A 26,526-nucleotide genomic window follows, 5' to 3' on the forward strand; every position below is an offset into this window, starting at 1 on the left:
TCTGTAATATAATCACTGCAACGTTCACGTAGAATCACTCGATGGCCTATCTTGTCTATCCCCAACGACTCGAAATCGTCATCCTTTAAGTTAATGACTACCTTTGGTGTGATCTAAAGTTAAGAATGCAATTATAATGTAAATTGGTTGGACCTTAAGTAATATCAACAGGATTTTCCAGATGACACGATGAAACAATCGAGCCAAATTTCAGGGATTTTTTTTCCAATATACTAGGAACTGGTAGCCAGTCTAGGAGGGAAGCTAATTCAATGCAGGCATTCAACACACCTAAATCTCTCATTACATGCCCCTACCGAGGGAAAACCCAAATCACATAATACTTTAAATTATTAAGTATGAGTATACAATTTTAATTATCGGATATTGAGTTACTTCGCTGAAAGCCTGTTTTCCTTCAAACGTCAACATTAGCCACAGATTGTGTCACCTACCAATGATTCTACCAAGAAAAGTGTCGTAAAATATCGATTTGGTTTCAAAGGTCATTTAATCAGTACACGTGTACATCGTCAAATTCGGATACATATCGGCTTGGAATGTTAATTGTCTCAAAAGCTAGCCAATACGGCTAATATGGACCACGCGTAGGAATGACAAAACAGTTACTTTAGTAAAGCAGTTGTCAAACGAGTAAAATGACAAAACATGTTGGCAAGAGCTTTTTACCAAAGCAGTTGCCATGACAATCACCACAACTACAGTTTAGTAAAGCAGTTGTCATGTCAGCTGATATGGGCCATCGTAGACGGCTGATTGGGACAAAATACCAATATTGGGTGAACACTTGAAACTCGTGCCTTTAGGTGTGGTGTTAGCCTGGATATAAGAGTTGTAGTTGCTGAGATGGTGTTGCAAGGTTACAACTCTTAAAGCCTGTTTCTTAGCTTTATTGTAAATCTGACCCGCATCCATAGCCAATGTGACCAGATGGTGGTAGTATAATAGGGGTACAAAGTAAGGACAACAATAGGACAAACAACAGACAACCGAATGGAAAAACTGGATCACAAAATGTGGGAACTAGTTTGTGATGCAGATATTACTTAGAAATAATTAGGGTCTAAGAAGTTATATCAACAGGATTTTCCAGATGACACGGGATCCAATCAAACGTAATGCGGGACACAGTAGACAAATATTTAGCTATACAGCACAATGGAGCGCAATTGTCCAATGTTATATATACTCTGTTTTTCTTCTATTCGATCCGGTTCGATATATAGGATATCAACTCGGTGTTTCCTTTCTTAGAACAATCGAGTTTATATTCCTTCTGTAACATAATTACCCAAACATTGTCCTATGGCCTTCTTGTAATGAACAAAATTCTTTTCACACTACATATTGTAATTAAATGATTTTCAATTTAAAGATGCTCCACCGCCGACAAATAGTATTTTTTTCAATATCAAAAACAGGAGCAGACGATTTAGTATTTTTCTTCAGTTACAAAAAATGCTTACATTACACCATTACCACCATTGAAAAGTTTGAGCTTCTAATTTTACATCAAGTTGAAAATATAAAAAAATAATTAATTGCATCCCGAAAAAAATCCGTGGCACTATATTCTATATGGAATGAAGTACTGATTGTGCACGCATCAAAGGCGAAATGAATTGTTTTATATTATTTTTTGTGTTAATTAGGCATATATATACACGATTAAACACCAGTTATTGTTCAAATGATGAATATCATTTATGCTCTGGCGGCGGTGGCGCATCTTTAAGGTACAAGTGACTTAGTGCAAAATGTAATCAAAAGGTAGATTTAGACCTAGGCAAATTTAAATCATATTTGCTGGTAAAATGAAAGTGAGGCGGTGCCAAGGGAGAGGTTAAAAAGAATAAAAAGTTAGAAGAAGAGAAAAGAAAATATCCTAAATTTAGTCGCCTTCAACAATCATGCAATAGAGAAAGAATGTACAATTTTAACGCCTTTCCTGCAGGACCGATCCTTCAAGAGAAGATGGAACAATCAAAGATCGATGAGATTATACATTTACCACACAAATATAAAAAGACGAAGGTAAAGTTAGGTAGCCCTCTTTCAACGGCGCTACACAAATCGACTTTCAAACCACTAAGCATCTTTGAAAATGAGAATACGAAATTAATTGCTGAAAAAAAATCTTAGAAGTCAAAACGTTCAACTGAAAACGTAAGATTTTGTAGTTAAGCCAACTGAAGTCTAATGTTTATGTGTATATGTCGTAACACATCAAAATTTTGGTAAAATCTGTGTATTTTTCGTACTCCATCAAAATTTCATCCTCGATATTCCAGGGTTTCCGATCACTTACGATATCTACACCCCTGGACTATGTCATAGTAAAACTGGATGCAACAGAATAGAATAGGTAATTTAATTAGTCTTTTGATGTACATCAAAAGAGCCGTATAACGGTACACTGTGGTTGACTGTGTGGCTTTGATGCGTCGCTCTCTCTGTAGTCTTCAACACAGGGACCTGGCACGAAAATTTTTAACAATAGTATACATATATATATTATAGATACTATAATATATATATGTATACTATTGATTTAAAATTTTCGTGCCAGGTCCCTGTGGTCTTCAAAGGAAATCTTTGCAGGCCTGTGATTGGTCAAATGTTTTCCGCTGAGCTGCCTTCAATTTCATTATGAGATAGTGCAGGGGTGTAGAGATCGTAAGTGATCGGAACCCCAGGAGTATCGAGGATGTCAAAATTTAGGTAAAATCTTCATTGTAACTGCGGTACTCCATAAAAATCTAGGTAAAATCTTTACCTGCCGTTCTCCATCATAATCTTGGTAAAGGTTTTGTATCGCTCGTACTCCATCAAAATCTTGGTAAAGGTTTTGTATCGCTCGTACTCGATCAAAATCTTGGTAAAGGTTTTGTAACGCTCGTACTCCATCATAATCTTGGTAAAGGTTTTGTATCGCGTACTCCATCATCTTGGTAAGTTTGTACGCTCGTACTCCATCAAAATCTTGAAAGGTTTTCTACTCACATACAACCAGGTGCAATTCTAACGCCCTACCTGCAGGACGATTGTCTTTTACTGTAGAAATTATTTATTGTTTCATATGTGTCATACCAAATTTAGGTAAAATCTATGTACCTATCGTACTCCATCAAAAGTTAGGTTAAAATATGTATTTTTCGTACTCCATCAAAACCTTCGTAAAAATCTATGTACCTGTCATACTCCATCAAAATCTTGGTAAAATCTATGTATCTGTCATACTCCAACAAAATCTTGGTAAAATCTATGTATCTGTCATACTCCATCAAAACCTAGGTGAAAATTATGTATCTGTCATACTCCATCAAAACCTAGGTGAAAATTATGTATCTGTCATACTCCATCAAAACCTAGGTGAAAATTATGTATCTGTCATACTCCATCAAAACCTAGGTGAAAATTATGTATCTGTCATACTTCATCAAAATCTAGGTGAAAATTATGTACAATATGTATCTGTCATACTCCATCAAAATCTAGGTGAAAATTATGTACAATATGTATCTGTCATACTCCATCAAAATCTAGGTGAAAATTATCTGTCATACAAAATTATGTATCTGTCATACTCCATCAAAATCTTGGTAAAATTATGTATCTGTCATACTCCATCAAAAATCTTAAAATTTGTATCTGTCATACTCCATCAAAACTGGTAAAATTATGTATCTGTCATACTCCATCAAAACCTAGGTGAAAATTATGTATCTGTCATACTCCATCAAAACCTAGGTGAAAATTATGTATCTGTCATACTCCATCAAAACCTAGGTGAAAATTATGTATCTGTCATACTCCATCAAAACCTAGGTGAAAATTATGTATCTGTCATACTCCATCAAAACCTAGGTGAAAATTATGTATCTGTCATACTCCATCAAAACCTAGGTGAAAATTATGTATCTGTCATACTCCATCAAAACCTAGGGTGAAAATAGTAAAATTATGTATCTGTCATACTCCATCAAAACTAGGTGAAAATTATGTATCTGTCATACTCCATCAAAACCTAGGTGAAAATATGTATTTGTCATACTCCATCAAAATCTAGGTGAAAATTATGTATCTGTCATACTCCATCAAAACCTAAGTGAAAATTATGTATCTGTCATACTCCATCAAAACCTAAGTGAAAATTATGTATCTGTCATACTCCATCAAAACCTAGGTGAAAATTATGTATCTGTCATACTCCATCAAAATCTAGGTGAAAATTATGTATCTGTCATACTCCATCAAAACCTAGGTGAAAATTATGTATCTGTCATACTCCATCAAAACCTAGGTGAAAATTATGTATCTGTCATACTCCATCAAAACCTAGGTGAAAATTATGTATCTGTCATACTCCATCAAAACCTAGGTGAAAATTATGTATCTGTCATACTCCATCAAAACCTAGGTGAAAATTATGTATCTGTCATACTCCATCAAAACCTAGGTGAAAATTATGTATCTGTCATACTCCATCAAAATCTAGGTGAAAATTATGTATCTGTCATACTCCATCAAAATCTTGGTAAAATCTATGTATCTGTCATACTCCATCAAAACCTAAGTGAAAATTATGATTATGAAATTATGTATCTTACTCCATCAAACCTAGGTGAAAATTATGTATCTGTCATACTCCATCAAAACTAGGTAAAATTATGTATCTGTCATACTCCATCAAAACCTAGGTGAAAATTATGTATCAACAGTGAAAATTATGACTGTCATACTCCATCAAAACCTAGGTGAAAATTATGTATCTGTCATACTCCATCAAAACTAGTGAAAATTATGTATGTCTACTCCATCAAACTAGGTGAAAATTATGTATCGTCATACTCCATCAAAACCTAGGTGAAAATTATGTATCTGTCATACTCCATCAAAACCTAAGTGAAAATTATGTATCTGTCATACTCCATCAAAACCTAGGTGAAAATTATGTATTTGTCATACTCCATCAAAATCTATGTACATTTATATGTCGTACTCCAGGGATTCGTCAAAGTCTTAGAAAAATCTTTGTATCTGCCGTACACTCCATCAAAAGTTAGGTAAAATCTATGTATTTTTTATACTTCATCAAAGTACAGGTACAATCTATGTATCTGTCATAGTCCATCAAAATCTATGTATCTGTCATAGTCCATCAAATCTGGGTGAAAATCTATGTATCTGTCATACTCCATCAAAATCTGGGTGAAAATTATGTATCTGTCATACTCCATCAAAATCTTGGTAAAATCTATGTATCTGTCATAGTCCATCAAAATCTATGTATCTATCATACTCCATCAAAACCTATGTGAAAATTATGTATCTGTCATACTCCATCAAAATCTATGTATCTGTCATAGGTAAAATGTATGTATCTCTCATACTCCATCGAAATCTTGGTAAAATCTATGTACATTTATATGTCGTACTCCAGGGATCCGTCAAAATCTTAGAAAAAGTTAGGTAAATCTATGTATCTGTCATAGTCCATCAAAATCTGTGTATCTGTCATAGTCCATCAAAATCTATGTATCTGTCACAGTCCATCAAAATCTATGTATCTGTCATAGTCCATCAAAATCTATGTAAACTCTATGTACATTGTATCTGTGTACGTAGCACTCCATCAAAATCTAGGTAAAATGTGTATCTGTCACACTCCATCAAATGTCAATTGTTATACAATGTATAATTCTCTCGAATAATAACAAAAATCTGAAACTTCAAGTATCAACATTTAATAAAGTTAAAATCTTATAAATTACAAAGAACATTTGAAGAATAATTATCATAATGACTAACATATTGTCGTTATTGAATATGAAGATTCCCGCGAAGATTCCTTCGTCATTTTGTTCATAACAATCCTGAATGTTACTGGAGTATTCTGATTATCCTGAAACATTCCAGTTGGTCCAGTGTATTGGTAAAAGCTTCGCGATGACAATGTCCTTTAGAATCGTTTCTGGTTTTTGTTTATTATAAGAGACAGAGTGTAGATGAGTATTTAGTTTACTAACCATTGTACTATTGTACAGTACATGACATATGGCAGAGCTGTATAATAGTAGGAGCTAAATTTGACTCAATGACTAATTTCAAGGATAAAGAAATAAATACTATCAAAAAATGGTATAGCAAAGATAATTTCTTATAATTAATATTACCGATGAATAATAAATAACACGACTAATTGTATGGCAAAGCTAATCCCTGAAATGTACGTCATCCTGTTTGTTGTTTTCCTGTTAAAGTCCGAATCTGCTACATTTGATGTGATTTTACATTAAATATTTAAATCAGTATCAACTGCTTTGCAGCCCTTTACTCTCCAGGTATTTGGGGTATCCTTTACAAGCTGCCTGCATCATTGTAAGGAAAGCTGGAACTCCAGTCTGTAGCAGAGAAAAGGAAGAAAGAGTCACCAATGACAATTTGGAATTACATCATTGGATCTAAACAGCAATATAATATTAGTCATAAGGTCAGCATGTCTGTGTCCAGACGTATGGTCCATTATGTTAGAAGCCCAGATCTTTTGTATCTGTCACATGACAGAGAACATTAGTTTTTGTGACAGTTTTTAAATATCCACTTAAAAACAATAAAAACAAGCAAACATAAATTGATGGTCTAAGATAGGGTTACATCACCAAACAGCAATATTTCCTGTGGAAAATAAATTAACAGTGAAGATTCATTTCACTGTTTTGCTGTCTGGCGCTCTGAAAGTCAACTAATCACTGTAATTAGGACTAAAGAGAGTAACATAAGACAACCTGCGCTGGAAATTAACATCTGATTTATTCTAATTAAATTATTCAGAAGGTGATGATAAGTGTGGTATTGACAGTAAGCTAATAACTTTTGCAATTCAACAAAATTTTTGATCTCGTTTTACATTCACATTTCAAGACATTTCGGAAAAAAAAGAAACAAAAATGATTCAGATACAATTTTTTCCACACACTTATTGGACCATTGCTAAATCAAGACCTATAATCAGACTTAATCATAACTAAATCAGGACAACAGACTTATTGCAATATTATTAAATCAAGACCAAAGCCTTATTTGACCATTATTAAATCAAGACAACAGACTTATTGGTCCATTATAAGATGAAGACCACAGACTTATTTGACCATTATTGAATCGTTATTTAATCTAGACCATAGCCTTATTGGACCATTATTGAATTATTTGCGAGTTTTACGACCCATGGACAACTAAGGTCATTTAGGACCAAGTTAGGTCCAGACTTATTGGACCATTATCAAATCTGAGTCACAGACTTATTGGACCATTATCAAATCTGGATCACAGATTAATTGGACCATTACTAAATCAGGACCATAGACTTATTGGACCATTATCAAATCTGGATCACAGATTTATTGGACCATTACTAAATCAGGACCATAGATTTATTGGACCATTACTAAATCAGGACCATAGACTTATTGGACCATTATCAAATCTGGATCACAGATTTATTGGACCATTACTAAATCAGGACCATAGATTTATTGGACCATTACTAAATCAGGACCATAGATTTATTGGACCATTACTAAATCTGGACCATAGATTTATTGGACCATTATTAAATCTGGATCATGAACTTATTGGACCATTATTATTTTACCATTTTAATATAAGGACCATATGATTTATTGGACCATTACTAAATCAGGATCATAGATTTATTGGACCATTACTAAATCAAGACCATAGACCATTATTTATTGGACCATTACTAAATCAGGACCATAGATTTATTGGACCATTACTAAATCAGGACCATAGATTTATTGGACCATTACTAAATCAGGACCATAGATTTATTGGACCATTACTAAATCAAGACCATAGATTTATTGGACCATTACTAAATCAGGACCATAGATTTATTGGACCATTACTAAATCAGGACCATAGATTTATTGGACTATTACTAAATCAGGACCATAGATATATTGGACCATTACTAAATATTGACAACAGGCTTATTGGATCGATTATTAAATGAGAACCACTAACTTATTCAGCCATTCATATTTCAAGACCACAGACTTAATGGTTCCTCATGGTTATCTGGACTCTGACTTATCAATCATGCCAGGCATTATGACCGATATTGAACCACTATAACAATGTGTGATTAGTCTGTTACTATTTCAGAGTCAGAACAGATTACATCATTTTAGGGCCTTCACGTGGTCATACTTGGAGAGGGTGTTTTAGTTTTAACCTACTGTTCAATACAAACTGTCAAAATCACCAAGACAATAAATATCACAAAAATAAAACCAAATAGGGTCAATGTTTTCATCATCACATTGAAGGTTAACTTTTGATTTTCACATACACTACTGTAACCTATATATATAAGGTGATTGCTAGTAAGCTTTAAATGAAGCCATATAGAATTATATACATGTATCAATATTGCAAGGAAAATTTACAATTCATATCTTGTCCTATCTTAACTGACATCATGTATAAAAATGAATCTCCTGCATAAGTGTACAAAATCTACAAGCATCTTGTATAAAATTGTCTGAAATTAAAGTGTATCAATTGTACCGCCATCTTACCTTAGCTCCCCAGTTGATCAGCCAAGTTGGAATCATTCCTTTAGGATTATCATAATACTTCATAAATGCTGGAAAGACCACAGATGTATAGGAATTAGTAAGAATTTTAAATAAATTGATAATATTTTCAATTTTAAATTTGTAATGAAATGAAATATAATATTAAAGTAAATATCAATCAAAAAGTTTGTAATTTTTAGTAAAACAAAGTGATAAAAAATTATGTTCCATGACACAGAGATGAAAATGGAAAATCTTAAAAAAGACTGAAATTTACTTTATTTTGTGAAAACTATATGGAATTACATGTACAAGGTAGGCTGTTTTCTGAAAGTCTAAAAGGCTGAAATTAGCCAATCGGCTGAAGATTTTCATCCTTGAGTCAGTTATTTTTGTTGGGCTGTTACAAAACCAAATATCCAAATTAAATTCATTAATTGGCAGCTCCAAGTTTTATTATGGCTAAAATTATGTTTTGTATCTATAATTAGGAGAGCTCACCTTTAGATCCCCCTTGACCATCTGTTGAGAGTACACAGCTCTGAAGATAATCATCAACTCGAATCACGCCACGCTTCTCCGGAACACTCAGACACTCGACACTCTTAGCCATAACAGCCCATACCTTGTTACCATCTATTGTCTGCATTTCCTTAAGTTCACGTAAATATATATACTGGCTCTTTGTTAAGGTTATACACTACCATAAAAACAGGTGTAATTTGCAAACATTTCTGTGCTAAAATTAAATTTGAAGTTGAGGGTGCACAAATTACATTGATATTGAAGACTTCAAAATGTTATGGAAAAAAGTCCATTCCCAAGGTCTATCGATCTTTGAATGTTGAAGTACCACTCTGTATATATATGGTAGGCATTTTATATGGTAAAAGGTATTAATTATGGTACAGACAATGCCTCACCTATTACCTAATCTAGGGTTAATTTGGGGGATATGTTATCACCACAATGCTTTGTTTCTATTTGTCCTGAAAATTCATAAGTGACTGACTGAGAACATGGCTTCTACTGACAGCAAGAGATGTGTGTGCAGATATATATATATATATGTTTCATATCAACATTGATTATATCAAGGATTTATAAGTGAAGACGGTGACAAATCCTTCTCACTTATAAATCTTTGATTATATATACCATCGTGTACCTCTTGTGGTATAGTTAGTGTTTACAGCTATGGTCAACCTTTATAAGGCTTCTGAAAAACAAGTTTCTTGATACACTTTATGTTAAATGAAGTGAATTTTAAAATACCAATAGAAAAATTATGCAATATTTAAGATTTACTAGATATAGTCTACAATAAATATATGATACTCAAATTTATAAGGATACATCTCTATTTGACATAGGAAATGGAAAATTCACATTCCAATAAATCAGCTTTCGTCCAGCATCTTCTTTTTCAAACAATTCTGAAAAAAGTAATAAGAATTAGCAATTTAGGCATTTCATAACTATTTTTTAATCAATCTCAATTAAAACTAGACTTATGGAGACTAACTAAAACTACTAAGCAACTGTATTTTTCTTCTATGTTGTTGGTTTTTTTTACAGCAAAATTGCCCTTTTAACAACAAAAACTTTGTAAGTTACGCATATATATATGAAAGACTGAATAATCACTGTCACTAATATGACTGAAGGCAAGGCCTTATAGGGCGCAGCCAGGTGTTTTAATATGAATCATGCACAGCACAGGACAAGCTAAGCTCTACTTGTTTATTCATTTTCTATTTCATATAGAAGACATAATTTAGAAATAAAAGGACACACTTTAAACTATAGAAGTATATAATGTAATGTAAACTCAAAGATATGAACTCAAAGATTTGGATTTATCTGTGTCCGCAGAGTGCCGCGTATGCGATTCCTATGATTTCGCGCCATTTGTTGACGTAATGTGACGTCATGATTCCTTGTGCTCATCTTCGCCTTGGTGGATATTTTGACTGCATTCTATAGCTTTTAATTTTCAAAGTGTTATCATTATTATTTAAAAAAATAATAAAAAATGTTTAATTATCCCTGTTATGCATTTGCATTTGTTAATAAATTGTGTATATATTTACTGGGGAGAGCAGTACTGTAGCAACGCACAACCTCCCCATATATATGTATGAAAAAATGGCTTCCGCAAACTGAAGCTTTACTCTGTCTAAATATCTAATTAATTATTCCTTGTAGACTTTCGAAAACACATATATATCCCATCGATGCCTATACTCTAAATCTATGTAAATTTGAGTTGACGAGATAGACTTACCACAGACAAATGTATCCAACTGGACATGGACACCTTTATTTTAAATCCATATATACTTAACACAGACATACTTGTAGGTAATATCCCATCGATGTCTATACTCTAAATCTATATTTATATACTTACCACAGACATAGGTATCCCATCGATGTCTATACTCTAAATCTATATTTATATACTTACCACAGACATAGGTATCCCATTGACGTCTATACTCTAAATCTATACTTATATACTTACCACAGACATAGGTATCCCATTGACGTCTATACTCTAAATCCATATATACTTGAGCACAAAGTTCTGGAGATACCCCAGCTAGGGTCCCATACACTTTGTATTTGTAGAGTCCTGATGTCTGCAAGCACAGAAAATGTAGTGTAATCATTATACCTATAGGATACAATATTGTAATAGGAGAGAAAAGTAATATTTTCATCCTTGTCATTGTTTGGACTCAAACTCTCAGTCCTTTGATCACAAGCTAATCTAAGGCCCAATAACTTTCCTGTGCAAAACAATATGGTTTTTTAAAAATATTAATAACATCGGAAATAATATATTGATGGCCTAAAATGAGGTTACAACACGAAACATATGCAAGATTCCCTGCGTAATGTTTGATTACAATGGTGAGTCATTTCACTGCTTTGCCATCTGGAGCAGTGATAGTCAACTACCGTACTGCAGTGATTTTTTTGGGGTGCATTTTGGGCCAAAATTTGGTCCAAAATTTGGCCCCTTCCCCTACAGAAATTTAGCTGTATTTTCCCAATTGTATGTAAATATTTTCCCAAATAAAGAAAGACCTCTGCTTAATATATGCATATATATATACGTGTATATGCAGCTCAAGGAAGGAAAATGTAGTATTTTCCTAAATTAAAAGGTACAGGCCCCTGAAATGAGCATATACAAAAAATCACTGCACTGAACATGTATTTAGGATGACGGCGGGAAACATAAGACGAAATGCATTATGAAAATTACCATTTTATTTATTTTGATCAAATTGTTGAGAAGGTGATGATACGTGTACTATTAACGGTAAATTAATAACTTTTGTGACTCAACAAAATTGAATTATCAATCTTTTTAACATTCCCATTTTAGAAATTCAAAGCGGTTTCGGAAAGGTAGTACGCCTTTAAAGTTAAAGTGTACACGGAACGGAAAATTATATTTTAATATGTAATTCTGTTTGATCTCCTGACAAGAATGTTGAAAACCGCATCAAAATCGGCCGTTTCAGTACCGAGATACCGCCATTCGAAGTGCCCGATTTTTACCTGTATATCGACTGCTAATCAGAGAATCGGCCGCTCACGCTGATTTGGGGAATAACCGGATGTGACGTCACGAGGACAACGGCAGTGAGCTGTTTGGTAGTGAGGTTATAGCGCAAAGGTGGACATATGTATTCCTGAAAAGGGGTTAGGTGAATTTTACAAATATATATAGTTGTGATGACGATTTGGTTATATATTTAGAAATATGGCAACTGAAATAAGGCTAAAATACATATGTATCAGCAGTCTGAATGCGTCACCTTATGTACCTTGTGTAAACTTTTATATATGCACGGCTCAGTACCTTTTTACTAGAGATCTATTCTCTGTTTTAACAAATTACTAAATTATCAAACTTTGGGAATATTAAATTTTCACTATGTAATCTAAAAAGAGACAAATTCGGAAAATGATGGTCATATAATTATCCATTTGAATATGTTTCTGTATAAATAAAAATTCACTAGGCCTATGGATTTCAAGCACCAGCATAACGGAAAGAAAATGTATTAAATCAAATGTATTTCATAATTCAATACATGTAGATATCATAGACATAAATTATGAGAGTTTGAATTGATAATACATAATTCACTTATACATGTATACGTAGCTGTAACGTGTTTCTCTTCCTTTTTAAGCTATGTTAACGTGTGTTATAATTATTTATACAATCTTCAACAGTACATTATTGGTCATATCGTTTATCATTATTGGTATCATATAATGATCGATATTGACCAAATTTACAAAGAATTGGATATCCGAATCTAGTAACTATCAGAAATATAAAAATTAATTACAATTGCATCTTTCTTTCTCGACATGCCATTTGTAAATAATTTGGCTGTTTCTGATATAAAAATACATATACATACATGTAACCAGAAACATATGTACATGTAAAAAATTAATGTATACATGCATGTTTCTGAAGTATATACATGTAGTGCTTGATACACTGGTTTTATGTATACCTATGCATGTATGAACTATGAACTGTATATTTTACTGAAATCGGGGATTTACAAGTGTATACAAATATGACATTATACAACAATCACATGATGGGTCATCGCTAACTTACCTGTGGACTGATATTTGGACATGTGACGTGTGCTTATCATAAACAACAAAGCGTGACAGATCACTAAACACCTTTCTTACGTAATCTGGTTAGCCCCCTAATTAGCCAGGGTTACCCACGCGTTTTAGTTACTGCAGTATACAGATATTTCGAAATTCTTTATTTCCGTAAGTATACAACTTATTGGAATATTAACATAAAATATACATATATACAATCAACAAGGGTAAACATTAAATTATCATAGACAAATTGAAATGCACATATGTGATTAAGTGATTCTGCTGTTGTTTGCCTCAATTATGTACTTGCCTAATAAATTAAGATCTTTTATGTTATGTATTTAGCAATTCAATAACTTTGTAAACAGATGGCTTTACCCAAAAATAGTTTTTAATGTATTTTCTCCGAATATCTGAAAATTTTGGACAAATAAATAAAAAATGATATTCATCTTCTATTTCGAAGAGTTCACAGTTTCTACATAATCTATTATTCCTTTCAACATTTCTATATCTACCTGTCTCGATTGCAAGATTATGAGCTGAAAGACGGAGTTTGGATACAGAAATTCTACGTTGTTTTGAAAGAGACTTCGTTAAATGAAATTGTAATGTTACGTCATCTACTAGATATCTAAAGAGATCACATTTACTGGAAGTGCTTATTATTGCCAACAACAGTTGTTTTGTCTAATGATCAATTCGTTGTTTAATTAACGGAAGTAAAATGATATCAGCAGGAGACTGCCTTAACCATATATAACCTAACCCAAGTTCAGATAGTTTCTGTTTAATAAACACTAAACAAGAGGCCCAGAGGGCCTGTATCGCTCACCTGGTTTGTAATGCCAAGTAATGTTCTGCATACAGGTTCATTGTTTCTTTTCTGAATGAATTTTAATATTAACCTCTAAATCCCATATTGGGCCCAACCCCTCCTGCCCCCAGGGGGTCAGAGCCAAAATTTATACAAGTTCTGTTCCCCTTCCCCCAAGGATGTTTATGGCCAAATTTGGTCATAATCCAAGTAAAACTCTAGGACAAGTAGTGATTTATAGGATTTATCTCTATTTCCCCTATTGGGCCCCACCCGTCCTGCCCCCAGGTGACCAGAGCCAAAATTTATACAAGTTCTGTTCCCCTTCCAAAAGGATGTTTGTGGCCAAATTTGGTTACATTCCATGCAGAACTCTATGACTAGTAGCGATTTAAAGGATTTACCTCTATTTCCTCTATAGGGCCCCACCTCTCCTGCCCCCCGGGTGTCAGAGCCAAAATTTATACAAGTTCTGTTCCCCTTCCCCCAAGGATGTTTGTGGCCAAATTTGGTTACAATCCATGCAGAACTCTATGACTAGTAGCGATTTAAAGGATTCACTTCTATTTCCCCTATTGGGCCCCGCCCCTCCTGCCCCGGGGGATCAGAGCCAAAATTTATACAAGTTCTGTTCCCCTTCCCCCAAGGATGTTTGTAGCCAAATTTGGTTACAATCCATGTAGAACTCTAGGACAAGTAGCGATTTAAAGGATTTACCTCTATTTCCCCTATTGGGCCCCGCCCCTCCTGCCCCCCGGGGACCAGAGTTAAAATTTATACAAGTTCTGTTCCCCCTCGCCCAAGGATGTTTGTGGCCAAATTTGGTTACAATTCATGTAGAACTCTATGACTAGTAGCGATTTAAAGGATTTACCTCTATTTCCCCTATTGGGCCCCACCCCTCCTGCCCCCGTGGGGTCAGAGCCAAAATTTATACAAGTTTTATTCCCCTTCCCCAAAGGATGTTTGTGGCCAAATTTGGTTACATTCCATTCAGAACTCTATGACTAGTAGCGATTTAAAGGATTTACCTCTATTACCCCTATTGGGCCCCGCCCCTCCTGCCCCCGGGGACCAGAGCCAAAATTTATACAAGTTCTGTTCCCCTTCCCCCAAGGATGTTTGTGGCCAAATTTGGTTACATTCCATTCAGAACTCTATGACTAGTAGCGATTTAAAGGATTTACCTCTATTTCCCCTATTGGGCCCAGCGCCTCCTGCCCCCGTGGGGTCAGAGCCAAAATTTATACAAGTTCTGTTCCCCCTCCCCCAAGGATGTTTGTGGCCAAATTTGGTTACAAATCATGAAGAACTCTATGACTAGTAGCGATTTAAAGGATTTACCTCTATTTCCCCTATTGGGCCCCGCCCCTCCTGCCCCCGGGGGGTCAGAGCCAAAATTTATAAAAGTTCTGTTCCCCTTCCCAAAAGGATGTTTGTGGCCAAATATGGTTACATTCCATTCAGAACTCTATGACTAGTAGCTATTTAAAGGATTTACCTCTATTACCCCTATTGGGCCCCGCCCCTCCTGCCCCTTGGGGATCAGAGCCAAAATTTATACAAGTTCTGTTCCCCTTCCCCCAAGGATGTTTGTGGCCAAATTTGGTTACAATTCATGTAGAACTCTATGACTAGTAGCGATTTAAAGGATTTACCTCTATTTCCCCTATTGGGCCCCACCCCTCCTGCCCCCGTGGGGTCAGAGCCAAAATTTATACAAGTTTTGTTCCCCTTCCCCCAAGGATGTTTGTGGCTAATTTTGGTTACAATCCATGCAGAACTCTAGGACAAGTAGCGATTTAAAGGATTTACCTCTATTTCCCCTATTGGGCCCCGCCCCTCCTGCCCCCGAGGGGTCAGAGCCAAATTTTATACAAGTTCTTTTCCCCCTCCCCCAAGGATGTTTGTGGTCAAATTTGGTTACAATCCATGCAGAACTCTAGGACAAGTAGCGATTTATAGGATTTACCTCTATTTCCCCTATTGGGCCCCGCCCCTCCTGCCCCCGGGGGATCAGAGCCAAAATTTATACAAGTTCTGTTCCCCTTCCCCCAAGGATGTTTGTGGCCAAATTTGGTTACATTCCATTCAGAACTCTATGACTAGTAGCGATTTAAAGGATTTACCTCTATTTCCTCTATTGGGCCCAGCGCCTCCTGCCCCCGTGGGGTCAGAGCCAAAATTTATACAAGTTCTGTTCCTACTCCCCCAAGGATGTTTGTGGCCAAATTTGGTTACAAATCATGAAGAACTCTATGACTAGTAGCGATTTAAAGGATTTACCTCTATTTCCCCTATTGGGCCCCGCCCCTCCTGCCCCCGGGGGGTCAGAGCCAAAATTTATAAAAGTTCTGTTCCCCTTCCCAAAAGGATGTTTGTGGCCAAATATGGTTACATTCCATTCAGAACTCTATGACTAGTAGCGATTTAAAGGATTTACCTCTATTTCCCGTATTGGGCCCCGCCCCTCCTGCCCCCGGGGGATCAGAGCCAAAATTTATACAAGTTCTGTTCCCCTTCCCCCAAGGATGTTTGTGGCCAAATTTGGTTACAATTCATGTAGAACTCTATGACTAGTAGCGATTTAAAGGATTTACCTCTATTACCCCTATTGGGCCCCACCCCTCCTGCCCCCGTGGGGTCAGAGCCAAAATTTATACAAGTTTTGTTCCCCTTCCCCCAAGGATGTTTGTGGCTAATTTTGGTTACAATCCATGCAGAACTCTAGGACAAGTAGCGATTTAAAGGATTTACCTCTATTTCCCCTATTGGGCCCCGCCCCTCCTGCCCCCGAGGGGTCAGAGCCAAATTTTATACAAGTTCTGTTCCCCCTCCCCCAAGGATGTTTGTGGTCAAATTTGGTTACAATCCATGCAGAACTCTAGGACAAGTAGCGATTTATAGGATTTACCTCTATTTCCCCTATTGGGCCCCGCCCCTCCTGCCCCCGGGGGGTCAGAGCCAAAATTTATACAAGTTCTGTTCCCCTTCCCCCAAGGATGTTTGTGGCCGAATTTGGTTACAATCCATGCAGAACTCTATGACTAGTAGCGATTGAAAGGAAATGTTGACGGACAGACGGACGCCGACGGACGCCGACGGACGACGGACGCCGCGCCATGACATAAGCTCACCGGCCCTTCGGGCCAGGTGAGCTAAAAATTATGTTTTGGATGTACTTTTTCAGTTTCCTTAAAAAAGAACTGATATATTTCCTTCAAAATACAGTTATTACTATTCAATAGTTTAAACCAATACTTGAAGGCTTTGAAGATTTGTTGATTTACCAAGGGAAAACGACCACGTTCATAATAAACCATTGCATTACAAGTTGATTTTTTTACACATAAAATATTTTTACAAAATTCTATATGAACCTTTTCAACTTCATCAGCTTTAAATCCCGCCCATGTTTCACAAGCATAATGAAGGATGCTAACAATATATGTATCAAATAAATGTAATAAAGTTTTAATATTGAAATTTTCTTGATTGCACTTTGCCCGCAGGGCAAAAACGGCCTTGCGAGCTTGACTAGCTACGTGTTTAATAGTGGTTTTGAACTTGTTATTAAATCGTAGTCAAACGCCTAAATAACAAAATTCATCAACAACTGAAATACCGTTTCCTTCATATGTCCATGATTCCGATTCCTTGATATTCCCACCATTTCGAAAAACTACAATTTTGGTCTTTTCAGTGTTAACAGTTAGCTTCCATCTTTTAGTGTAATCACATAAACAATTAAGCAAACTTTGTAAACCTTCGACAGATTCAGAGAAAAGAACCAAATCATCGGCATATAAAAGTAAAAATAGACTGAGATCACCGAATTCGTATGTACTTGCACCATTTTCAATAAAACTATTTTCAAAATCATTTATAAACATGGACAAGGACATAGTCATTCAGATCCCCCACCAATGGAGATATCAAAGCTGCAGGAAGTTGAGCTAAAGAATGATGGAGTATAATTCAAGTAGAGCGGGGCTGCAATTGTTAAATCAGGTATACAGCCTTGACATTTATATTAGACTATATACACAAAGATGGGTGGAGTTTTGCAAAGTAACATTTACCATTTACCATGATATTTTCAGCAATGTTTCCATGGTAACGGAAAAAGTGCAAAAAATGAAAACCTAAAAATAGCAAAAGGTACTACTAGACCATAAAAAGAATGTGTCTATGAAGTTTCGTGGAAATATCTCTGCTGGTTTTAGAGTTATGCTCCGGAAATGAACCTGCTACAAAAATATGATATTTTCAGCAATGTTTCTATGGTTACAGAAAAAAGCACAAAAAGTGAAAACCTAAAAATAGCAAAAGGCACTACTAGACCATAAGAACAATGTGTCTATGAAATTTCAAGGAAATATCTCTGCTGGTTTTAGAGTTGTGCTCCGGAAACAATTCATACACAAAAATCTGCCATTTTCAGCAATGTTTCCATGGTTACAGAAAAAAGTACAAAAAGTGGAAACCTTAAAATAGCATAAGGCACTACTAGACCATAAGACTAATGTACCTATGGAGTTCCGTGCATATATCTCAACCGGTTTTCCAGTTATGCTGCGGCAACGAACCTGGTACAAAAATATGATATTTTCAGCAATGTTTCCATGGTTACGGAAAAAGTGCAAAAAATGAAAACCTAAAAATAGCAAAAGGCACTACTAGACCATAAGAACAATGTGTCTATGAAGTTTCATGGAAATATCTCTGCTGGTTTTAGAGTTGTGCTCCGGAAACGATTCTTGCACAAAAATCTGCCATTTTCAGCAATGTTTCCATGGTTACAGAAAAAAGTACAAAAAAGTGAAAACCTTTAAATAGCAAAAGGCACTACTAGACCATAAGACCAATGTGTCTATGAAGTTTCGTGGAAATATCTCTTCTGGTTTTAGAGTTATGCTCCGGAAACGAACCTGGTACAAAAATATGATATTTTCAGCAATGTTTCCATGGTTACGGTAAAAATGCAAAAAATTAAAACCTAAAAATAGCAAAAGGCACTACTAGACCATAAGACCAATGTGTGTATGAAGTTTTGTGGAAATATCTCTACTGGTTTTAGAGTTATGCTCCGGAAACAATTCGTATGGACGGACGGACGGACGGAACCCATTTGTATATTTATATATAAAAAGAGTAGAGGGGATAAGATTTCCCCTTGCATCAATCCAATATGACTAGTAAAACAAGAGGCCCAGAGGGCCTGTATTGTTCACCTGTTTTTTTGTTAGTAATTATCACAAGACTCTGACAATTAGAAAAATAAGCAAAATTGACTCCCAAAGTTTAATTTTGAATCACAATCATACAATGATGCTATTGATACCATACAAATATGCTATCCAATACATAGGTTCAGAGACAAAGTAATTTATATGAAAATAGTAGCCTAATTGACCTTTTTGACCTCGCATCTATATAGCTATTGCCGTTTAAGGCCCCAGGGGTCAGCCCTATCATTTGTACAATTTCAAATCCCAACCCTATAAGGATGCTAACATTGCATTATAAGTGCTCTTCCATTCTTAGTTGCAGAGAAGAAGTCGTTTATATGGAAATAGCTAAATTGACCCCTTTTGACATCACCCTTCAGGCCCCCGGGGTTCAGCCCCATCATTTGCAAAATTTTGAATCCAAACCCTATAAGGATGTAACCATTGCATTATGAGCGCAATCCCATGTTAAGTTGCAGAGAAAAAGTCATTTATATGGAAATTGAGCACTTTTGACCCCGCCCCTCAGGCCCCGGGGGTCAGCCCTATCATTTGCTCAATTTGGAATCCCCACACTATAAGGATGCTACCATTGCATTATGGGTGCTATACCACGCTTAGTTGCAGAGAAGAAGTCGTTTATATGGAAATAGCCAAATTGACCCCTTTTGACCCCGCCCCTCAGGCCCCCGGGGAGTCAGCCCCATCATTTGCACAATTTGGAATCCCCACCCTGTAAGGATGCTACCATTGCATAATGGGTGCTATACCATGCTTAGTTGCAGAGAAGAAGTCGTTTATATGGAAATAGCCAAATTGACCCCTTTTGACCCCGCCCCTCAGGCCCCCCGGGGTCAGCCCCATCATTTGTACAATTTTGAATCCCCACCCTATAACGATACTACAATTGCATTATGAGTGCTATCTCATGCTTAGTTTCAGAGAAGAAGTCGTTTATATGGAAATAGCCAAACTGACCTCATTTGACCCTGCCCCTCAGGCCCCCGGGGAGTCAGCCCCATCGTTTGTACAATTTTGAATCCCCACCCTATAAGGATGCTACCATTGCATTATGGGTGCTATCCTATGCTTGGTTTCAGAGAAGAAGTCGTTTATTTGGAAATAGCCAAATTGACCCCTTTTGGCCCCGCCCCTCAGGCCCCTGGGGGGTCAGCCCCATCATTTGTACAATTTTCAGTTAGTAGCCCATAAGGATGCTACCAGTCAAATTTTGTTGAAATCCGACCAGCGGTTATGGAGAAGAAGTCGATTGTTGACAGACGACGGACGCGGGACGCCGGACGCCGGACGCCGGACGCCGGACGCTGCGGTATCCCATAAGCTCACCTCGGTCCTTTGGACCAGGTGAGCTAAAAATCAGAACATTTCCCATTCACAAAAACACATTATTTTACAAATGAATACAGACCCTTAATAACTTTCAAGAATTTCCCTCTGATGCCCAGTTTGATTAACTTATACCATAAACTTACTCTATCAACAAAGTCGAATGCTTTCCGAAAATCAACAAAACAGCAATATAATCTTTTTTTGGTTGATAAAGATTTGGAAATTATAGATTGTAAAGCAAAAATTGCATCAACTGTACTTAAACCCGATCGGAAACCAAACTGCGCATCCGTAAGAATTTCTGGATCAGAACAAACATTTGCAAGTCGTTACAGTATACAGATAAAGAGATTAACGCAGCACGACACTGGCTAATTCTGCTTTTGATACTTGATATCTGCTATTTGGAGTATAGACGTACACATCTTCAGTCTCATTTTTTATCGTCTGACCCGTGTATGATTTATTTTTCAAGTAAAGACACCAATGAATGAGCTTGAGCGAAATATCAACAAGTCGTCGGATGTACTGTATTATATGAAAGCTGAATGTGTTTCGTCAAAAAACAAATGGGTCTAAAAATATCACTCCTGCTAAATAATAAATATTTGTAATATGCCAGTTTTCAAAACTTGGTATATTGAATTCAATCCACCAAATCACAGTAGAATTAAATGACAAACATATATACTGGTAATTAGCAATGGTATTAAATGTGCATTAAGTCACACGATCGATTTCAGACATAACGCAGTTAGTAGATGCATTTCTGTTTGAAATAATATCTTATCACAGGAGTTTGACGTTCTGCCAATAATATAAAGTAAAAATATATAAAAAATATAGTATATAGGGGTATTTTTTATATATATTTTTACTATATATTATTGAAAAAACGTCAAACTCCTGTGATCTTATTCGTATTGGTAGGGTTTATGAAAAAAGCCAGATATTTGAAAAGTGGGTTTGACCAGTAGACATTAGACGACCCAAATCGGGTTTTGAATAACATAATCAAAAACATATACGTCCGTGTTATAATATTCATGTATACATATGTATGTGGTTCCAAACACAGTGGATATACAACGAACATGGATTATTATGAAAATTTTATTGTGTATAATTATGCAGTAATCGCGCAGAGGTTTTTTTATCTATTCTAAGACAGGTACATCAATATAAATATGGTATAAATCCCTATTTCCAAGCGCATCCCAAACTCATATCTGTGATTCTGGATACTATTAAATAGGTATCGGACGTGTGCACAGGTATTTGTGACTTCAAAATCGATATTTACAAACAGATAGTTTATATTAGATGGCAGACACCGAAAATCGCCACTCTAACTTATGCGAGTAGAGTTGATCCCATTGTCCTTGTGACGTCACAGGTCAGGGGTTCCGAATCGGGGTCAATGGCTTGGGGCTTCAGGTGTGTTCTAGAGAAAAGTCGCATTATCTCTAATACCGTACTCGCTATGAAACTCGTACTTTCTCCATTCTAAATTTTGTCCAATGATGCATTTATCAAGCTTTATATACCAAACCATTCCGTGTACACTTTAAGGTGTACAGTCAAGCAGATGCAGTCGAAGCAGCTTAGTCTCCTTAGATCTACATTGTACCACTCAACAGAAGGAAATTTCCCACTAGATAATCTAGTCTAGGTCAACAAGACAATCAATACACACTCACTCCATTAACATTACTCCCTCCTTCAAGAACATAAATTTCTTTTAACTTTCCCATATTAGAAGTGCACTCTATCCAGAGATGAGACATCTTTGATATAACATTGTAACTTTGTAAACAAAGCAAATTATCTAATATTTTATTATTATCATATTAAGCAAATGAGCTCTGTTGTCTGGCTACATATAACGTATTCGACCCAACAAATGCCCCTTCCCCTTTTTAGGCTTCATTTCATTGTGTTTGTTTCCTTACTGATTTATTTTACAAATTGATTTACGACTTACTTTGTATGATAATTTTGTAAATGGCTAGTCAAGATTTTTTTCAAATAAGCGCCCCTAAAAGTTATTTACTTCAAATTGTAAGCGCTCTGTGCGCTTATTGAGTCAAATACGGTAGATTTGGTACAGTACATGTTAGACTATTCGGGTCACACTTAATAACGACAACAAACGACAACAAACGACAACACGTTAAATATAAGGAAAAGTTAGTGACAACACAAGATATGTCATTCAGTACATTAAAATGAATATTTCTACCAAGTTTTATGAAGATTGGAGCAAAAATGAAGGAATTAGAGCGATTTTGATATTCTGAAATCGGCCGCTGGTCAACGATAAATCGAGTGACAAGAGGTTTGCCGTGACGGTATACCGACAACACGTTGAAACATCGAAAATGTTTTAAAAACCTAACGACAACAGAAGATATTTTATTTGTCATACTATATTGCATCTATGTACAAAATTTCATTAAGATTGGAAAAAAATGAAGACTTTATACCTGTTTTAATGTTACGAGATCGGCGACTGGTCAGGTTTACTACCGACAACAGATCGACGACTCACACACGCCTGTACACGCGTGTGTACGAGTGCATAGGGTCTCGATACTGTTTGTCTAAGCCATTATTGTGTAAACATCATTATAGTCGGTGTAGAACTCTAGGCCATACTCAATACACGAACACTTTTGAAGATAATTGTAAAAAAATTTCTTACATGTGGTTGAATCCAGATTTTTTTCTTAACATTCCACAAATAGATGCTTTTATTAATAATTTCATGATTTGTTTACTTGTCAGCCTGTGTTTCAGCAGATTTGAGTACCCAAAATGGAACACCTCCTAAATAATTAAAGTTTGATTAATAAATGTCCAGGCATGAAAAAAAATGTTTGAATTCATTTAAAGAAAGTTCAAACATATTTTAGTTTATTCAGGGCACATGTCTTTCAAAAATATTCCATTCAGCATTTATTTTCTCATTTTAAAATATATGGTGTTTTTAGGGGTGTCGCACGACGTTGTTTCCCGGAGTTTTTCAAAATTTCATTATTTTTAAACACAGATAATAAGCAACTGGAAAGAAAATTGTCACAAAATAGTCAGCACCTTAGTTTTTGTTCAGGACTGTTATTGTTAGTTTAGATTGCAAACTGAAAATTCTGTATCACATATTTTAAAAGTGTTTCATGCTTTTATTAATAATTTCATGATTTGTCTACTTGTCAGCCCTGTGTTTCAGCAGATTTGAGTACCCAAAATGGAACACCTCCTAAATAATTAAAGTTTGATTAATAAATGTCCAGGCATGAAAAAAAATGTTTGAATTCATTTAAAGAAAGTTCAAACATATTTTAGTTTATTCAGGGCACATGTCTTTCAAAAATATTCCATTCAGCATTTATTTTCTCATCTTAAAATATATGGTGTTTTTAGGGATGTCGCACGACGTTGTTTTCCCGGAGTTTTTCAAAATTTCATTATTTTTAAACACAGATAATAAGCAACTGGAAAGAAAATTGTCACAAAATAGTCAGCACTTTAGTTTTTGTTCAGGACTGTTATTGTTAGTTTAGATTGCAAACTGAAAATTCTGTATCACATATTTTAAAAGTGTTTCATTTTGGGTAGCGTTCCAAATTGGGTAGCGTCACGTTAGTTTTTTCGTGTGTGTGTATTTTTAGCTGCGTAAATATTTTTATATTAATTCACTTTTTTTATTAACGCGGTAACTTTATTTAATACGTTTTATTTGAAAGATTAAGTTTAAATATCTTGAATCCCGTCTTGCGGGCACACAAGATTTCGCTTGCGTATCGTAAGTTTTAATTTCGGGAAGCTTACAAATATTACGTTTATTTAACACTTTTTATTACTGAACTTACACATTTTATTTATTGAATGATTTTTACTGACACATACATACGTGTAATTCATTTGAAAAGTATTAGAAGGTCAACGAATTTTAACTGTTACAACATCTTGAATCCCGTCTTGCGGGCACACAAGATATTTCGCAAACATATCGTAAAATGTCCAACTGATAATTTCGCAAACTTATCGTTTAAAGTCTAACTGTTTAAGAGAAACACAATCCTTAAATATCTTGAACCCCGTCCTGCAGGCACACAAGATTTCGCTAAGACATTTTTTCTGTTTAGACGGACCGTGCGATTCTGTTCATTTCCACGTACACGTTTTCGTGTATCCGTTTTTTTTCGCGATGGCTGATGTTTTTGTAATAGTTAGCATTCCATTAGTGGAAGTTATAAGTTCCTTTTTCTGCTTCACAAGTTTCAAAAACTTGTGCACGTTCCGTTGTCGTTGTCTTTGTCTTTGGCAGTGTTCTCCAAAATACTGAACTTATTATCAAATGTTGCGCATGCGGAGCTAATTCGTACTCTCCTATTCCGTGACGCGATCTGCGCACGTGGTTGTACTTCGTGTTTTGTATGTGCTCTAATCGTTTTTCGAAATTTTCCAGTCACCAACAAGCTTTATGATGTCATTCATTGATTCGCAATTGTTGTTTTTCCAGCCTTTGGGTATATGGGGGCATCGTACTCGGGCCCCAACCACCCTGCGCCGGATAGTTAGTAAAGTTTTTTCAGACCAATATGTACCCATACGTTCACCATACATATTGTCGATTTTGCTTGATACTGAATCAAATTCTTTGATAGTATCCAAATTGATCAGTCCATCCTCGCCAAAGATAGACGACATTATCGGCGCTTTTTCTTTGTCGTTCATTCATGCTCCCGAAAATATACGCAAATATTTTATACAAAAATGTACAATAAAAAAAACCATATAATAATGTATTTCTTAAGATAACATATGGGAAGTATACCGTCACGGCAAACCTCTTGTCACTCGATTTATCGTTGACCAGCGGCGATTTCATAATATTAAAATCGCTCTAATTCCTTCATTTTTGCACCAATCTTCATAAAACTTGGTAGAAATATTCATTTTAATGTACTGAATAACATATCTTGTGTTGTCACTAACTTTTCATTGTATTTAACGTGTTGTCGTTTGTTGTCGTTTGTTGTCGTTATTAAGTGTGACCGGACTATTCCATCAATGAGTCTAAGACTTACTCATTCTATTATATGTACATGTAGCTAGATAACAAGGCTCATTCCATGAATAACGATGGTATTTCAACATGCTAGGCCAATCGACTGTTCATAGTATTTATCTCCATTTGCTTATATCAATAGACATCAGTTGAACTTTGACCTACCTCGTTGTACTGTCGATAAATCTTTGCCACACAACCATCTTGTACTGATTCAGTAAAAAATTCGTAACCGTCTTCATTGATGTTCGGGTTCTGGAGCTCGTTACAAGCCTCTTCAAAGTCGGAATCTTGAAACATGTTGCTGTTGTACAAAGTATATTGCACTTAGTCCCGTTGTCAAGTCAATACAAAATGTCCTGGTAAAGTTCTAACGTGCTTCAACGAGTTATCATGCTTGGCTTTGTTTACTTCCGGATCTAAGGGTCATGCGCAGCAAAGTGATTAGACCTTCCGGCGGTGGAGGTGATTTCGTGTACGCCGTCCCCGATACCGTACCCGATCCCCGTACCAGGAATTATGTTTATTACATATTACTCGACAACAAAACAAGCTACAATAATAATTGTGGTACGGTTAGATTTGGAATCCAATTTTACATCACTGTGTCAAATATCAACGCACAATTTTCTTCATTTTTCTCATAATTGAAAATATTCGTTTTTCAAGAGGTGATTTCTTGTACGCCGCAATCAACCGTGAAATTTCATTAATTTTGATGCATACTAGCTATTTAAAGGCTTTTCATAATATTTGTTG

General features: G+C 35.7%; 1 protein-coding gene and 1 pseudogene across 1 annotated transcript; both read right to left on the bottom strand.

The window, feature by feature from the left end:
• Window positions 1-5,752: 5,752 nt before the first annotated feature.
• LOC138320931 (phosphatidylcholine transfer protein-like) lies at window positions 5,753-26,197 on the bottom strand. The gene is made up of 6 exons (XM_069264243.1): window positions 25,933-26,197; window positions 11,158-11,275; window positions 9,987-10,066; window positions 9,132-9,306; window positions 8,631-8,698; window positions 5,753-6,425 (listed from the first exon to the last, which is right to left on the bottom strand). Exons 1-6 carry the CDS (start codon window positions 26,065-26,067, stop codon window positions 6,336-6,338), a joined length of 666 nt encoding a protein of 221 aa, XP_069120344.1. The 5' UTR covers window positions 26,068-26,197; the 3' UTR covers window positions 5,753-6,335.
• On the bottom strand, window positions 12,684-17,236 carry LOC138322003 (uncharacterized; annotated as a pseudogene).
• Window positions 26,198-26,526: the final 329 nt, after the last annotated feature.

This window comes from Argopecten irradians, chromosome 4 (genome assembly GCF_041381155.1).
Source record: "Argopecten irradians isolate NY chromosome 4, Ai_NY, whole genome shotgun sequence".
Taxonomy (NCBI): Eukaryota; Metazoa; Mollusca; class Bivalvia; order Pectinida; family Pectinidae; genus Argopecten; species Argopecten irradians.